This window comes from Oculina patagonica, chromosome 7 (assembly GCF_052425735.1).
Source record: "Oculina patagonica isolate OP01 chromosome 7, crgOcupat, whole genome shotgun sequence".
Lineage (NCBI taxonomy): Eukaryota > Metazoa > Cnidaria > Anthozoa > Scleractinia > Oculinidae > Oculina > Oculina patagonica.
The window spans coordinates 30,915,299-30,933,551 of NC_135764.1; the positions used below are offsets into that span (position 1 = coordinate 30,915,299).

Consider the following 18,253-nt stretch of genomic DNA (forward strand, 5'->3'; position numbering starts at 1 on the left):
CTCGCGTAACACCACTCGGGAGCCTGTTCGCAGGCTAGGCTCATGTAAGCAGGCCCTTAGGCCTTTGTTATGTCGAGGTTCCACTGTATTGTCTGTATAAAACCCAATCATTTTTGATACGCTAATTTCATTTCAAAAATAAGCCTGCCATATATAAGCCGTCCCCGACAATAAGCCTACCTGAAGGGACGTTAAGCAAATATAAGCCCTGGGCTTTTTTTAAAGAAATTTTACGGTAGCAGCGACAAAAGCACAACCATAACTTACACGAGCGGTCCGGTGGTCCAAACTGAAAAGGTATGGACTGCTTGCTTAACCAATCAAATTGCACGATTCAATTCAGCTTGTCGTCGCGCGGTGCAGAAAAACTATAATTAATTATATCAAGTCGTGACATCGATTACTCTTCATATGGGCCAATGAGAAATAAGAACTCGTATCACCCCGGCGCCCGGCCGCTGCATGCAGACTGCACTTGTTTCAAATTGGAACAGGTTGGAAAAAGCCTTTCGCTCTCTGTTTATCTCTGTTAACTTAAGCAGATCTAAAGAGTGTTTTCCAAGAAACAAAGCTTCAAGGTAATGTTTATTGTTTTTATTATGACATATGATAGGTACTATCTGCGATCGAGGGAAAGGAAATTTTTTTTTTCTTTTTTTTCTTATCCTCTTCGTCATAGCAACCTCCCACGCACTTTGCGATCTTAATCAGAAATTACCGCAGAAAAAGTTTGTTTTAGTCCACAAAATTTGCTTTTCTGTTCTTGTAATCTATGTACAAGGTTTCGTTAAAACTTCATCACTGATAACTTGAACATTTCCCTCAATAATGCGATTTTTCGAAGAAAGCACATTCGATACTCTTGATGAATTTGTACTGATAAATTGTCATTATTAGCAAAGTCGTTAGTCGGATATCAACCCAAAACAGAATAGGAAAATAGCCGATGCAATTTGCAGGCCACCTGCCTAGTTCTTAATAACGTTTGGTAGATTATATAATGCTACCCTGAGAAGTATTTTAATTTCGGTCGGTAATTACATTTCCTACAGAGGGATAACAATGAGAGAATGAGTAATGCTTTCTGTAATTCCGAATTTAATTTAAAATTCCCTGGAGATAAGTCAGGGAAGTTATTAGCACAAGAAAAATATCTTTTTTTTTTTACAAATTATATTAAACGCTGCAGTGCAGTTTTCATGTTTGCAATAAATACCCATTTGGTCCTAAAAAAGTTGGTGCGGCGTCTTCGCGACTGGTACCTTAGCCAAACCATTTATGCGCAACGCTATTCACTTACACAACCAAAAAAAGAAGGGTTTTTTTCCTCGGGGCACAGACATGGCAATTGGTATATTGCTTTGAATTCCCTAAATAAGACTATAATATCGATGTGAACTCTCCCGAAAAATGCAAACACGTTTTGCTGTGATCGGTAATATAGCGCATTTAACCATGCTTACATCTGGAAGGAAGAAGTCGCCGACTATTTAGGGACGAAAAAACTGACAGCTGATCTGAAAAGGTTGCTAAAATCAAATAGACAGAATAAGGAAAAATATTTACACTCACTATTGGTAACATTAATTTTTCTTCGGGGAGCGTTTTGTTCGTGTCTTTGTCCTCATTGGCAGCAGAGTTCCCGCGATTTCCGTGCCACGGCTAGAAAAAACCTTGCACGGCACGATTGTTCGTTTACACAAGCTTATTTTTCAGCACGTCAAGTTGACTTCCTACGCCGAGAGGTACCTTCTGGAGGTAGCTTTGGCACCCCTAAAAATTTTGTGTACTACAGTTCGACAATGATTAGGAGTGTCATGCGCTTGCTTAAAAATCGTCCATAGTTACCAAATATTAAGGGTGCCGTGCCGATTTTTAACGTGTGTAAATGCAGATAAAGGGGAAAAACTTTGAAGACTATCGTTTTTTCAGTGCTTTAGGTGTTAAAAATTTGTATTGCTTTAAACAAAAAGAATTCAAGTGCCATAAAACGTTCAGTAAATGAAAAGAGAACGTCGATCTCACCAAGAATTTACTACGCACAAATCAATCTTTTTACACGCCATTAAATTAAAGCCTGCATCGCAGACGAAACTAAACCCTCGGGGTTAGATTACGTCTGCGAAGCAGGCTAGCCATTTTAAAGTCGGTCTTAAAAATGAAAGTCCTTAAATAATATCTAGGGTTTTTGGATTTTGTTATCTGAATAATTCAAACAGGGCTTTAGTCGATCAGTGTATACAGTAAAATTCCGGTTATAAGCCCTGGGCTTATACAACTTCGTAAGAGTTTTTGGGTGGGCTTATAAGTGGAGAAGCTTATATTCGGGAGGGCTTATAAGCGGAATAAAAAAAACGTTTCGAAACGTGCCACGCGAGTGTTGATCGAAATACGTTTTTTAGTAAAAAACGCATGAACAAAACAACGTTTTAATAGCCCTGTTCAGTACTGTCAACCGGCATAGGGGGGCTTATATCCGGGGGGGGGGGCTTATAATCGGATGTATTTTTTTGTTTTCAGGTAGATCACAGGCTTCCCAAGCTCAAAAGTCGTCTTTTTGATGTGTTTTTAGAGCCCTTCGGGCGGCCGACTCTACATACGTGGTGTATGCGACAGCTTGTGTATATAGAGAAATGTATGGGAAAATCACGGATTCTCTAAAATCGGGTAAATAACTATCTATTTTGAAATAAAGTTAACCTACTTTAAATGTGTCGCTTACTTGTGTCTTGTGCCGAATTTGAAGCCATTCCGACGCCATTTAGCGAAGTTATTAGAAGGGGAGACAACGACTTCGAATAACTTCGCTAAATGGCGTCGGAATGGCTTCAAATTCGGCACAAGACACAAGTAAGCGACACATTTGAGGTAGGTTAACTTTATTTCAAAATAGATAGTTATTTACCCGATTTTAGAGAATCCGTGATTTTCCCATACATTTCTCTATATACACAAGCTGTCGCATACACCACGTATGTAGAGTCGGCCGCCCGAAGGGCTCTAAAAACACATCAAAAAGACGACTTTTGAGCTTGGGAAGCCTGTGGGTAGATGGGCCTTTAGGCGGGGGGTTCTTATAACCGGAATTTTACGGCATGTCTCTCGGGAACCTGTGAACAAACATTGAAACCGGAAGTTATGCCTGACTGACGAAGAACCGGAAGAGGTGGCGGAGTAATTACTCAATCGGTAATGTTCCAGAGCATTTCAGACAAACACGGACAGATGAACTCAACCGAACAGCAGATCAATACAGCAGTGAAAACGATCAGTGTACATCATAGCGCATGTTATAAGCAAGTTTCTTCGAATTTTAGGACCAAAGATTTCTAGTGTAGACTTAAGAGGGACTGTCTAAGGACCGGTACTCCTATGTGTCGTAAGGCTATTGTAGTAACATGCGGCTTGTTCAACTGATTTCATGGCTACGAGATAACCAAGGTAAGTCGATATTGTTCCTCTTTTTGAACGAAACATGTCTCGTTATCTGTTGCCTTCTTGGCAAATAGTACTCAGCGAATCGACAGAAAGGATGGTCAAAATTCACTCACAGCCGAAAACGAGAACAAAATATACCCGGGAATAGGTGAAATTCTCTGACCAAATACTGCTTTTAGCTCGCAAACAGGAAATATATAACGAATAACTCGGGTGTATCATGTGCGTGCCTGAGTCACATAATGTATCCATATGTCTATATTGAAGTCTAAATTCTTCTGAGATGTTACAACAGCTCGGATTTTCTTGTATGACACAAGCAGAGCTAAGATTTCTTGCAAGATGGGTGTCACGTTAAATAATATATTCTTGTCATGTTTCGGCGTGCTATAATGCGTTTCATGTTAATTTCTTTATAAATTATTTCCAAATTGGACAGCATGTAGTCCAATTACGTATACAAACAAATTAGCGTGCTTGTAGTGTTTCGCTTCACTAACAAATTGATTACTAAGACTATCAAACTACTGTGCGCTGGAAAAGCAGTTGTTTTTTTGCCATATGTATTTGCCTTAAACTGTACTGTGTGAATTTGACCTTTCGGTGTGCGAATCACGACAGTTATTTCACCTCTGAGCGTGAAATAAGTACAGTTTGTCTTGTGCGGACAATATGTCAGTTGAGTTGCTTTGTTGAGTTAATCACAAATGCCAAGTATTCCAAGAAGTCATATCACGCGAAACTTTAAAGTAATTTCACTGAACTAAATATTTACGCAACAAATTTTAGTTTTCTATGAAAACGTTTTACCACAGCCATAGAGATTTGAAGCATGTAAAGATTGAAGAATTTTCCTAAATAGAAAAAAGGTCAATAGGCGGCTAAGAAACTCATGTTTTGAGGTCCATAATCTTGTTATCAGGTCAAAGTGTTTCATAACCTGCGATCAGGCTTTCTTTTTTTTCGCGGCGGAGGCCGCGAGAAAAATAACGCCTGATCGCAGGTTAAGTGTTTCAGTGAACAATATCGAAATATAATATCAAACCAGTCGGTATGATTTCGTTGTATCACGGGTTTCAGTTTAGCATTAAATATACGATCTGATTACTATGTAATATTTATTACACACCGACCATAATCGAATGTTACCGTAAACGTTAGTTCCTTGTTGACCTCACATAAATGAACAGCATCAAACAAGAATTTGCATTGGAGGGAATCAATTAGTCAATGTCAAAAGCTATTTAGAAGAAATATTTTCCGTGTAGCTTTGTACCGATTAATAAATACACCCTTTTCATGATCTACCAAGCTTTATAGCATATACAATACAACGAGCAGAAAGAAATCAATTTCTAGAAACGAAAGCTCGCGTCAGTAGTGAAAGAACAAGGTATGACGATCTTAATAGTACTTTGGAAGAGCGAAAAAGTTTCAACACACTACCAATTGACATGATTGCCAACATGCTTGCGTAGGCAAATTTTCGCGCGTGCCAAAACTGCACGACTATTCGGTCTGACGTGACCAGTGTCTTGTCGTGTCCGAAATGCGTCATCGCTCTTAACTCCCGCTTAACTTTTACGGAAAGATGCTTTTAATTTGTCTAAAAATTACGTCTATAACATTTTGCATCCATTTTTTAAAGATACGATTAGGAAATATCCCTCGAGTTTAGTATCACAGGTTCCGTTTTTGGCTATTTTTCTTCTTTCCTATTTTTTGCTTATTTGTGCTTTATTCCGGGTCTATTGTTTGGTGAATAAAGGCGAAGCCGAGTCGTATGCTAATCTGCGGCGTTAATTTGTTTGTAAAAATCTTATCTCTACTGAACCGGATACAGTAAAAACCCGCGTATAAGAACCTAGGTTTTTTCAAGTTAGCCTAAACAGGTTCTTATATAAATGGTATTTAGTGTAAAATTAGTCTTACAGGTTCTTAATTAGGTTCTTAACTTTTTGTTCAAGAAATAAAGTAGAATTTTTACATGATCTGCTCTTTAATGTACAATAACAGTATTCTTGGAGGCTTCGGTAAGCAAAATACTATACTGTTAAAATCAAAACTATACTTAGTCTCCTTCGCAGCCGCTTTTTGGGACGTCACACACCTCCCTGAGCGTTGCGTGACGTCCCAAAAAGCGGCTGCGAAGGAGACTAAACTATACTGTAACCTTCGCTATAATTCCCAATAAATCTTGTATATAAATATATTTTTGAGAAGATTTTTTAATTCAATATTTTATATTTTATATATATTTTTTTCTTTTTTGAAAATAAGAACCTGTTTTAGAATTTTAGCCTAAAATGGTTCTTATGTGAAGGGTGCTTAAAAATGAAATTTTAGCCTAACAGGTTCTTAAATGTTAGGTTCTTATACGCGGGTTTTTACTGTATTAAACGCATAGTAAAGATGTTTGTGCCTTTACGGTGGCTGGTTTCAGAAGTGGATCCGGCGATAAATGGCGATTTACAAGTCACAAGAAATCATTTCTTAGAAATGACGAAAGAATCAAGTTCAATGACTGCAAACTTTTTTCCGCTTTTAGGTTGAATATTGCCAAAGCGAGAACATTTGCCAGTAATTTTCCATTGTAGTAACAATTTGAGTTCACTTTGCAAGTCAATATAAGCGGCATCGTCAGTAAAAATTTCTTTGTAAAGTAAATTATAATCACAAACGAGTTAAATTGTCTATATATCACGTTAAAAATGACAAAATATTAACAAAACACCGTCGAACGTTTAAACGGCTAAAAGAGCCTTCTCTTGACATTCAAGTCCATTGTTTCACCATGTTCACCGCGAAATTATTTCTGTGTGGAATACAATAATAAAGTCAGATGAATCTAAGCATCATACGGTTTTCCTTTTACTTCCATATTCAACATGAGGATAATTAAATATTCGTTAAGAAGTTTGTTTTTATCTATTTTTGCTGTTTGCAGTATATTTGCAATAATCAGAGCAGTCCTTGACTTGCTGTGGTGATACGCTTGCCTTTACCATGACAACGACCAATCTCGGAGCTGCCTTGCTACTTTGTGTAAGTTTTTAAAATTAAGCTAAAAAGTAAGGAGTAGAGGTGGCCCCAATAAATGTTGCAATGCCAAAACTAATGTAATATCAGGACAGCTATATTACTGATTATTAAAAACTAGCAATGGTATATTGCAATTCCTGAGTTTTTATTGGTAAACAGGCAATGGTATATGAGCTCATATACCATTGACCACAAGCATGGTAGCCAATACGCGTCAACGAAAACAGCTGGGGAGGTCAAAAAGTGCAATTATTTGTGCGTTTTTAATAAAGCAGTTGTTCTACTCGCGCTTGCTGGATATGAGATCGTTAACTACGCGCCTTGTTGGCTATCTACGGTCTCATATCCAACGTGCGCTCGTGGAGTTAACGATTGGTCCAGGGATAGCTGTTCGCAAAAAGGGCGCGAAAAGTTCTCTTACCTGATTGGCCAAGACGACAACGATTACTCGTGCATGCGTGCTGCACAAGTTTCTTCCATCAACCAATCTAAACGTTGAGCCAGTTATTAAATGACTTTGAAAAACATAGGTTTGCTTTCTGAAGTTCTTGAGTTTTTTTTTAATTAAAATTATGTTAACAATCTCTTTTTTTAGTTGGTTTTCAGTTCAGTAAGCCCACAGCAGCAAAAGTTGGACCCTGGGGCCATCAACAGGAAACTGGCACAGCTTTGTTTAAGGAACCCAAAAAATTACATCAATGTGACAAGTACGTGTACAAGTGAACTCAGTCGTTTTCGCTAAAGTTATCTTGCCTTTGACACACAGTAAAGAATCCTCTCTTGACTCTTTTGTGACGTTTAAGTGCAGTTTAGTAACACTTTTTCACAATATATTAACCATAAAAAGTATAGAAATACGGTGGATAAATAAAGCTAAATAACTTTAAAAATGTAATGTTACCTTGTTTTCTTGTTATTAAATTTTGATCTACCATGTACCGGCTTGTCAAAAAAAGTCGAACCTTCAGAGAGGACTTCAAAAAAGAGAGGGGGCTTTGTACAGTTTTTACGGTAGTCGTAAGAAAACTGATCAACAAATCTCTGTAAAACAAAGTAAAAGTTGTACAGGTTGCTTAAACTGCTCACCCAAACGAGCCATGTTTACTGATCAGACCTAGGTTTCCTAATTAAATGTGCATGACCTGGAAAAACTGATCTGCCGATCATGATCAGTCTGAATGATACTTTCACTCTTGTGTCTGTAGATGTGGTAAAGTGCAACATAACTTATGATGTTTCTTGCTGGAAGGAAACCCCGGCTGGAGAAACAGTCGTACAGCCTTGTCCTTTCCTGTTATTCGATCCCAAAGGTAAATAATTAATAAATATTTCCTTAAATATTAGTTCAGCAAATGTCGTGGCGCATAGTAAATGGCCTTGCTCACCACGAGTTTTTACGTAACTCAGTGGATAGAGCGCCTGCGCGGTGTTTGGGAGGGCATGGGTTCGATTCCGTAGGGGACGCAGATTTTGTCTTCGTTTCTCGCTTCCGACATGACGAACATTACATCCTCTTCATGCAGAAAATGTTGTCAATGGTCTTGTGATCTGATGTTTGACAAATGTTTTAACACTGAAAGAAGAAAAAATTTTTCTTCCAACAACTTTCGTGCACCAGAGTGTCATGAAAAGTTTGTGTCCAGAATATAACTGCTTTGTGTAACAATTGGACACTTAATAGTACCGTAACTTTTTTAAAAAAGAACTTAAGAGTATTACGCCTCTCGAAGGGTTTGTTGGGCCTTGTTGCCTTAGAACAAGTTGGAAGAAAGTTTGACGTGAATCAACGTGTCCCAACAGGGTGGTACTGAAAAAATCCCCCACCCCTCCACTCTGCTTCACAGTCGTTATTTGAGTCGTCACGTCACACAACGCTCCTCCCCACTAACGAACGTGAACGATGTGACCGTGACGTCGCTGGCTCAGGATAGTGCTTTGGGAAGGAAACTTCCTCTTCTTCTCTAGTAAAAGTTCTGATTAGTCAATTCGATTTTTTTCAGACAACATTTCTCGACGATGTGATGAGAAAGGTCACTGGCAAAAGTTTAACGAGATGAACATCACAAAATATTGCCGTCGACTTACACCAAAGGAAGCCGCTGAAAAAGGAAAACAAGCGGCAAACATACCTGCTACAGAACAAGTAAGTTCAGAACAGAAACCAGGTAAGTCTAATAGTCCCGAGGAAAAAGGGTGGGGGGGCTTCTATCTGAAACAGACGGGATGCTAGTCGGAAATTTTGAATTGAATATTTCTTCGTGTGCAGTCCTAAACGAGAACTTGACGGCTAAAAATATTGGGCTTTGCCGGAAACAGTGACATTCCCGTCCGTTTTATATGGCAGTACCCGCTCACCGGGTTAAAAGTTTAATCACTTACTTTACGGGGAACCTGATAACCTCGCTTTTGGCTTTGAGCCTGCCGGAAGCAGTTCTACGGTTGTGTATTTTTGACAATTGAACATGAAGTTACAATGTGTTTCTAGGCGTGCTATGTACGTGATTCTTTCTCGGCTAAACAGTAAATTTTTCCATTTGCTTGGTATAACGAAATCGGTTTTTTTTTCTTAGAATAACTATCATTTACTCCATAAACTTGCTTCACATAAGAAAATTAAATCAACTGAGGGATCTTGGCGTAAAGAAATTTCCTGGGGCATTGTTTTAACTTTTTTACCACGCTCTGCGCGCCATTCGAGTGTCAAGGAAAGATTTCATTCCGATTCTGTCGCTTAGTAATATATTTTATAAGCTGTCAGTTCTGCTCTTATCAACTAACAATGATTACTTGTCTTTCATAGGACGACACCCTTACTCACTCAGAACGTCTACAGCGCATTTATGTCGCCATGAGTTGGGTCGCATTTTTTGTCCTGCTGCCTACCTTCATACTCATATGTATCGTCATGTAAGTTGGCTCCTTTTGTCCTTAGCTTACCTCACAAGACAGATCACTGTTCTTGGAGATGTGTCTTTCCGTTACGGATTAATGTTTGTTTGTTATCCAATAAATAAATGATATTTGTCTCATAAACACGGTCCCACAACCTTCTAGCTGTAAGGTGGTTCGTCATGGCACTCTGTTGCAGCTACACCGAGATGTTGAGGAAATACTTTAAGTACTAATTTAAATGAATTTTAGGCCATCCCAATAAATAATTTTCTTTTTCGACAGCAGCCGTTCAAATGATCGTTTTACCCTGCACAAGAATCTGATCCTGGCATTTATTCTACGTCACATCACTATGTTTATTTACTACTATGAAAAACTGGGCGACAAAGACTCTAACATGGTAAGCTATTCAACTTTCATTTCTTTTTGAATAACGATTTGTAAGATAAGATAAGATAAAGATAAGATAAGAATCTTTATTTAAGTGTCAAAACCTTATAGCCTGGAAAATAATACCATACTAATTAGGGGACACTGCTAAAAACTAAAAACTGCACTAATACTAAATATAAATACATTAAAAATATATATAAGTCATATAAAAATGTTATTATAATCTATGATATAGAAAAATGTTAAAATCTTGTAAGAAACATCCGATTCGCATGCAAGGGAGCTGTCCACTTTTTGCTCACAAAGTAGTGGAGGGGGACAGGGGAGTCTGAACTTCCCGCCTCCCGGTCCTTTTACTTATTATTTTAGAGATTTGCTTTGATTGAAGGTAATTTTACGTGGCTTTTTACGATTCTTTCTTTGCTTTCATGCACAGAGCGTTTGCAATGCATTCTGGTTGTTAAACCGCTACTTCGCAGCTTCCGAGATCACGTGGATGCTCAATGAAGGGATTTTTCTACTGCGCATGCTTGTGTATCCGTTTGATAGCGAGTCGTATTTGTGGTACTACTTCCTCTTTGGCTGGGGTACGTTCAATAATGAATATTAAATAACTCTTTAACTCTTTTCAGTAAAAAGTACTAAAAATGACGAAGTTTGCAGTCTCGCTCGCTATTTCTAGTTCTACCGGTTTCATACTGGTTCAAAAAAGTGCTCCACTGAATTGGTTTGATGTTTCCTGTTTAACAGGTTTCTCTGGTGTTCTGACGTTCTGTGTGTACCTTCCTTATATGCAGTTTAAGATTGCAAGAGTCAGCGCAGGGTTTGTAACAACAGTTTTATCCTTGAATAGCGCCTTGTAAAGCGGCTTTCTAGAGAGACGTTTGTGTTTAATTTTGGCTTTGGTCAGCGCAGCTTCTATAAGTCTAGGAAATCAAGTGCATCATGCCCTAAATGCTCGTTTTTCATCCACGCAGAACCAAAAGCTAAAACCACTCGTGAATTGGTTTACGCGATTTTCCCCGTGCTTGGCACGTGCAGTGCACGTGGCATGTTCTACTTTAAGCACTGATTGGCTTCTCGCATTGTTTGCGTTTGTTCCATTAACTGTTCAGATGCGATTAACTCGGTTTTGAATTTAACAACACTCATTAGAAGACACTGTTTTATAGATAAAAATAAAAATGAAAAAAAAAACCAAGAAATTCGTAATTATTTTTTGGAATGATGCTGAAAAGAAGCTACTCGGACAAATAAATAAAAAGCAATCAAATTTAATAGAAACCTATTAACATATTATGGCATAAACAGATGATGATTGTATTAAATCTTTTTTACCTTGCTTCGTAACGCCCGGCGAACAACTTACCGGATACACCCGAAAAAATGACGTCTCTTCTGCTGTTTTTAAGATTATCATAACGACTTTTAAAAACTTTCCTAACGATTAACTCAGGTTCAATCACAAACTTTATCAATGAGCACCTTTTTTGGACGAGTTTAGCTATTATTGCTAACACTGCTTCTGTTATTTTCTTTCAGTTGTTGGGCTTGGCATGAATACAGTCACTCGCGTCACATGTTAGTGTTATACATTCCACTTACCATCATGTTAGTGGTAAGAAACTCATGTGCATGCACTTAACTGGTTCCTCTTAGCATCCCTGTTTTGCGAAATAAAAATGGTTGCTTTGAAATATTTTTGGTTTCTTTTTAACTATATTTTCTTTTTAACTGAATTTGTGCTCTATTCTATATTCCACAGATCAATTTTGGAATCGCAGTCTACGTGATTCAAATGCTTGCCAAAAAGCTCAAGGACTCCTGTTCATCACAGATGAATAGAATTAAGTGAGTATCGTACACTGATTGCCATACAAAAATCTGACCGTATACATGGGGCGGACTTAACTAATGTCAGTTTGAGAAAGAACTTTTGTTCGGGCCTATGCTCAAAGAATAAAAAGTGAGCCCTTCCCAGTGGTTTCAGGGAACAAAGGCAAATGCATAGTCATAAAATAACTAGTTAGGAACAAGGGAACAAAAGGAAAATAAAGCTGGGAACACGGGGACAAAAGCTGTGTTTCTGATATTTTAGGGAACAGGGATCGCAAAAATCGACAAAATACTTTTAAGGATCAAGGGAACATGGACCCCCTCCCCTGGGAGGGCTCAGAAATGAAAACCTTTCGACTGCCTCTATAGTTTACCGGATGAATGACTTGTTTCTTTATTTTTTCAACAGAAAAAGTGCGAAGGCGGTGGTGGTTCTGATTTCTCTCTTTGGATTAATATACCTCCTGACGTTCTATTTGCCTTCGGGGAATAATCCTTCATACGAGTATTTTATCGCTGTTATCTACCCGCTCCAGGTAAATAACCAAGCAACATAAATGATCCACCACTTCTTTCCACCATGCAATAAATCCAATATCAACATACAAGCAAATAAACAGATTCCGTCAGATTAGATGAGAAAGGTTGATGCCGATAAAATTGTGACGTACGGATCTTCACGTTATTTATGACGGTGGGAAAGACCAGTTTTATACCACACTGATAACGGTGTAGAGAGAGGAAAATATATGCGTTTTTAAATGTTTATGGTGAAACGTTCATGCCAAGAAATGCCTTTTTTCTGCCTTGTTAATCACCTCATAATTATCATTTCAAGTAGGGCTGCGAGTATTAAAATTATTTAAGGAAAAGCGTACTGACTGGCATGTTTTATTTTTTATGTTTTTGATTTTGTTTCCTTTTTTCAGGGAGTAATGGTTTGTATATTTTGTATTTATCTGAGTTCGGAGTTCCGTGAAGCCCTTAGAAGACACTGGATGAAATGGCGATATGGAATACTTATAGATACGGTGAGATACAACAACAATTGCACTTTTTAGCACGCGCTGCGGACCTATCCTAATCGACCGAGTTTCTGGAAGCCTGTGAAATTATCCCGGGACCTTTCTCTCAGTTTAGCTTACAGACATACTCAACTGATGTTTCCAGTAAATCTACATTCCTTATCTTGTGATCACCACGCTTATATTGTCTTTGATCTTTTCTAATCCAAGCCGCTAACAAATTTATCTCCTAAATTCTAGAACCCATACTCCACGGATCATGATAATGAGGTAGGACCTTCTGGCGACGAGGGGACCTCAGCAAGCGTGCTCAGAACAGAGTCCTCAGAGGAAATACCTCCCAGAGCCGTGTCAATTGCGTCCCTACAAAGTAAATCAAGGTATTTAAGCGTCAAGTTTGAGATTAAAATCATCAAAAAGTATTTCTCATAGCCTTAATGTTAGTCGTTTACTGTGATTCCACTTCTATGGTTCCCTTTTTCTAGTGGCAAGTTGCCTAAAGATCCTGCTCAAAGGCGCAGCACCCAGATGTCTCTCCTGTCTCGATCAAGCGATCTCACTAAATATCGCCTTAAAAGGGTTGAACCCGAGCCCGCGGTACCACTACGGGTACAGTCAGCGGGTCCAAGGGAATGGGTTCCGCCGACACTTCAAGCAGTCAAAGCCTGGGGAGAGACCGTGTCGTTCGAGGCAAGTGAAAGGATTTAGAACTAGCTTGTGATAGTCCAGGCGAAACATTTGTTACACGAATTCCGTCTCAGAGACTTCTGAGCCTGTAGTCAGAATTGTTACTTAGCAACATAATGTATATTTGTGACGTCATGCTGACACGCTCCTTTTCCAATATTGGAACATTGCACCGCAACAAAGCAAAGTTCTCATTAAAAGAACGCCCAGTTTGACTGTATAAGTACCGATATCGATAACAAGGGTTAAAACACTACTGAGCCTTCCCCAGGAGTTGCAGGGAACAAGGGAACATAGAAGATAAAACTAGGAACACGGGAACAAAGGCATATTTTTAATAGGGAACAATGAGCACCAAAATCGAAGAAATACTTTTAGGGAACACAGCAAATTTTGGGGACAAGGGAATATTGACACTCCGTGGGAGGCCCTCAGTACTATTAAAAGCTTGCTCCTAAGATTTCCTCGAATCTTGTTTCCACAGAATCCAGATGAAGGGAATGTCAGTGAAGGTCGTACCAATGAAGGTTTCTCTGGAAGCGAGTTTTCATTTGTCGGCAGCAAGACTTCTCTTGATCCCAATAAACTAGAAACATCATCACAAGCAGAACTGGAAACAGAAACAAAAGACCCTGAAGAGACTGACGAGACAGATAACCGTTCTCCAGATAACACAAGAGAGGACACGCCACAACAATCTGAGGATCAGTTTTCGTTGTTTTCAAGTCAACTGTTCGAGAGTCAACTGTTCGAGCACGATGCAGAAGTTTATAAAGAGTCTCCGAGCTCAACTCCTGTACCAAGCGCTGAGCCTGCGCCTGACGATGAAACGCTGACAGCAGCAGCAGCAGGCGCGAGTACGTCTCAAGCTGCCGAGCCTTCGACGAGTGCTGAAAATTCAAATGCTTCTTCTCGCGGAAAGAAATTCTGGGATAAGGCTCGACAAATGGCCTCTCAAAGAAGAAGATCGCGGCTAGAACACAACAGGGTGTTGTCAACAGAGGGCGGTAAGATTACAACCTGTATCAGTTGCAGTTGTTTGCGGTCTATACCAAATCATTCAATGGTGTAAGGAATTTTTGAATACGTTTGCAGCCAGCAAGATTCTAGAAGATCTTTTTTCCTTTGCTTTTGTGCGAAGAAAAAATCTACGGCACACAGGGTAAAGCACAGCATCGCGACTATGGCAGGGTTTAAGGGGGAAGTGCAACTGTTTTGCACGTGCATTTTAGATTTCTAAGCGCACAAATGAAAACACCTTGGTTTTTTAACAACGCATGATGTTTCGACCGTCAGTGGCGTGGAAAAGTGGAGGATTTTGGCGGGTTAAAGATTGGCAATTTAGGCATTTCGGATTATTTTGGAAAACATTGCTTGTGGTTTGCTCACGTTAACCCGTCCGGTCTTTTTTCAACGTCAGCTCGCAGTACTGTTATCTACGGAATCGCCTTGGCAAGCGGGGTAGTACGGTGCTATTATATATATTAATGTAATATAATAAAATTATTGATTGCCTTGAACCAATTCGCCAACAGATTCTCTACAATTTCATCCAACACACACAGACAGATTTAAAGGAGCTGAGGAATATCGCCTGGCATGGATCGCCAACATTCTCAGAGGATCTAAATCACGTGGTATGTTGCCATCCTTAAATAATTACTTCCCTTGATCTTGTTTAAACTATTATCATTGTTGTTGTTAAGGGAATTTGCAAAATATACAGTGGTGTACGCCTACGGAAGGTGTCCTTTAGTGGAAGCTCGACTGACGATGAGACACTCGGCACTTTTTGAGTACGTTAACGTTAAACAAATTTTACCCCTCCCCTTCCCCCCCGAAACAATGTTGGATTTGCTATCTGCAAGACTTGCCTCGTTTGTGTACAACATTGAAAAGGGGGAGGGGGAGTGGTTCACAAGCTGCACCGGATTTAAAGTGTAAAATGAGAATTATTTCAACCAACTGTCTCAAGCACTTTTGGCGTTCATTGTACCTTCACATGGAAAGAAACAGAAAAAATAAAATGTTGAGCCACGCAGTACTTATATCCGTTAAATCACTTTAAAGTACTGAATAAAAAAAATCCACATGAATTTCATTCTTACTGTGAGCCAAAATCACTAAATAGAGCACAACACGAAAGAAAGAGAGATTCTTTTGGCCTTAGTGTGACTAGAACCCCAAACAGGTCAAAAGAATCTTCGTTGCAATATTCGCGACCTTGGGTAATACGTTTTGACCAGTCGCTGTTTGCCTGCTAATTTCGTATTATTTATTTTGTTTAAACACATTTCCAGAAGACGAGAGTGACGCATGATCTGCAAGAATTCCTTTAACGTCGAAGGAGCCAATGTCACGTGATCTGTGGATATCTATCTTATTGTAGACTGGAGGAATTCTCAGCAACGCTATCGACACGAAGCAAACGTTTAACACATGGAGTGAAAAATGTGTTCAAAGACGATCTCATATTTATAAAACATGACGTGAAACCTCAGTGCGTGTACGTTTGAGAGTGACTGTCTTCAATCTAAATCGAACGACTGCAGCCGTGAACATCTGCATGAATGTTACCAGCATCAGAGGAAAAAATATATATTTAATTAATTATTAATTATTAATTTAATTAATGGATATTTATCACATCTTTTTAACCGTTGTCGACTGGGAGAATTTGATCTCGTCGCTCGTTACGAGGCCCCATAGTCCAGAGTTACTGAGTGTGCATCATGGAGTGAAAAATGTGGTCAAAGACAATAGCCCTTTTTACAGTTTCCGACGCCATATTAGAATGGTAGCCGCAAACATGATAGCGAGGCTAGAGTTGACTCGTGTTGGAGTGTGAAGAGAGATTAATCGTCACATTGACATCTGTTACACGAGGCAATTTTTCTGTGCACCTTGCAACGCAGCGATGACGACTGAAAAACACTACAAGTTGCATGGGGGGTTGACATACGTTCGCAATGTTTTTTCGAAACTTGCAACAAACCCGCTGAAAATTATCAATTGAAATCTCCCGCGAATAAAGGACGCGCTGTGATTGGCCCATTTTAATAAAATTGCGTTGCAAGTTGCACTTGACGTGACACACGCAGCAACTTGTCTCGCAACGTCGCGAAAAGTAGAGGATGGTTCTTTTTATATTGCAACTTGCAACGCAACATTTTTGTTGCATTCCAGGTTGCAGGGGGGGGGGGGGGGGGGAAAGAAACACAACTGAATTTTTTCTCCTAGTGCCTCTCCCCACCCAGAGTACAAAAGGGTACGGTTGGTTGATATGGCAACCTGACAAAATACTGTAGGGTACATCTCATTCTCATTCTCTTTAAAAAATTGTGAACTGGAAAAATTCATGGTCACCTCATCGATCGACACAAATAAAGACGTCTTTCACATGGAGTGAAAAATGTGAAAAAGGACGATTTAAATTCTTCATAGACCGTACGCGTTGTTTTACTATAAATGTAATGAAATAAAGCATATTTATCAACTATTATTTAATAACTCATCATCCGTTCGTGTCATAAAACATTAATTTATAATTTGTACAGACGAAACACATAATTTCTTGTATCTGGAAGAGTCAGGCCATTTCCACCAACTTCATTTTCGCCTCTGTTTTAAAGCGAGTCCGGCTTGGTGCTAAACCATTCCAATGAAAATGAGTTTGACTTGCATAAAATGAAACCGTTTTTAAAATCGTCTTCGACTCGTTGTAATTCAGTTCTATTGTGTATAGTTTAGCTGTGCTATATTTACAGGCCGAGTGTTATATCATTTCTTGGTTTGCTGTCCAGGGCTAGCAATGGACAAGACGAGGTGCTTGCCTGAAATTAATAACAAAATACGCTCTGTTAGGAAAATAATCCCCAGTTAAACGACATTAATTTTTCTGAAAAAATTTTTTTTTATTATTATTATTATTATTAATATATATTTTTATCTTGCGAAAAATGCTGAAAATAGCGTTTAAGAGCGTTTTAGATATCAAAATTTTCTGGGACCGTGCCCCCAGACTTGCTTACAGGCTCGCCTCGTCTATGCCAAAAGTCTGGCAAAGGCCCTGCTGTCGTGCGCAGAAGTTTTTATTGGGGACTTTCAGTTCGGAGTACGAGTTAGGACTTTCGTTTGATATATAATAGACGCCTTCAGATCTGAGTACAAGTACGAATACGACTTTCGAATCTTAATTCAGCTACGTTCCCAGAGCCCTTATTTCTCCCTGTAGTGTTGCTGGACAGTTAAAAAGAAGACTATCGGTATGAGATTGGTGTGAAATGTGATTATCGAAAGCATAAACAGTAGGTTAAAAAAGTCGTACTCGTATACTCGATCTCTTGCTCGTACTTCGATCTGTAGTTCCCTTTTAAAACTGTCTGAGGGTCTGAATGGGGGTACCTCGATAACACTTAACACTTAATTTTTTGGTTTTGTAACATGAAACAGTAAAATTTTAGGTATTTTAACACTAACAGTAAAAAATTCACTGTAACAGTAAATTTTATCAAGAAAGAAACAAAAACGGTTCAAAAAGCCAATATTATTAATTTGTTAATTATTTAAAGAAGTTTTCGGCCATTTTCCGACGTTTACCGATCAGTTCGGAAGATTCCAAAGACAACCGAATATTCCCTAAGACTACCGAAGATGTCCGAAGACTACCGAAGATATCCGAGAAGAAATCCAAAAATTCTCTCTAGGTTCATGGTGATTTTATCCGATTTTTGAAGAGCAGATAAGAATTTACAATGCTAAAATTTTTCTTTACAAACCCTTCAAACACTTAACACTATTTTTTCCAGAAACAGTAAACATTAAAAAATTGGCCAATGTAACAGCAAACACTTAAAATTATGGGCAAATAACACTAAACACTAAACCCCATTCAGACCCTCGTGTCTGTGATTGGATGTTTAATTACTATGGTAACGATT

At 38.8% G+C, this 18,253-nt stretch overlaps 1 protein-coding gene across 3 annotated transcripts; it reads left to right on the forward strand.

The window, feature by feature from the left end:
* Window positions 1–472: 472 nt before the first annotated feature.
* Window positions 473–16,499, forward strand: LOC144660019 (vasoactive intestinal polypeptide receptor 1-like). 3 transcript variants are annotated; one of them, XM_078520562.1, is made up of 18 exons: window positions 473–578; window positions 6,386–6,483; window positions 7,076–7,187; window positions 7,686–7,790; window positions 8,481–8,623; window positions 9,281–9,387; window positions 9,655–9,772; window positions 10,202–10,352; window positions 10,516–10,588; window positions 11,308–11,383; window positions 11,531–11,616; window positions 12,011–12,137; window positions 12,531–12,632; window positions 12,867–13,006; window positions 13,112–13,316; window positions 13,798–14,320; window positions 14,849–14,950; window positions 15,614–16,499. In XM_078520562.1, exons 2-18 carry the CDS (start codon window positions 6,445–6,447, stop codon window positions 15,631–15,633), a joined length of 2,229 nt encoding a protein of 742 aa, XP_078376688.1. In that variant the 5' UTR covers window positions 473–578; window positions 6,386–6,444; the 3' UTR covers window positions 15,634–16,499. The 3 variants fall into 3 exon arrangements, with proteins under 3 accessions (XP_078376688.1, XP_078376689.1, XP_078376687.1); XM_078520563.1 differs by lacking the exon at window positions 473–578 and adding an exon at window positions 3,057–3,441 and having other exon boundaries at window positions 9,658–9,772; XM_078520561.1 differs by lacking the exon at window positions 473–578 and adding an exon at window positions 3,058–3,441.
* Window positions 16,500–18,253: the final 1,754 nt, after the last annotated feature.

Coding starts and splice junctions, on each gene's coding strand:
- LOC144660019 (XM_078520562.1), top strand. CDS start 6,445: ATGACAACGACCAATCTCGGAGCTGCCTTGCTACTTTGT. Junction 11,617..12,010: donor TCACAGATGAATAGAATTAA/GTGAGTATCGTA, acceptor TTTTTTCAACAG/AAAAAGTGCGAAGGCGGTGG. Junction 13,317..13,797: donor GAGAGACCGTGTCGTTCGAG/GCAAGTGAAAGG, acceptor TTGTTTCCACAG/AATCCAGATGAAGGGAATGT.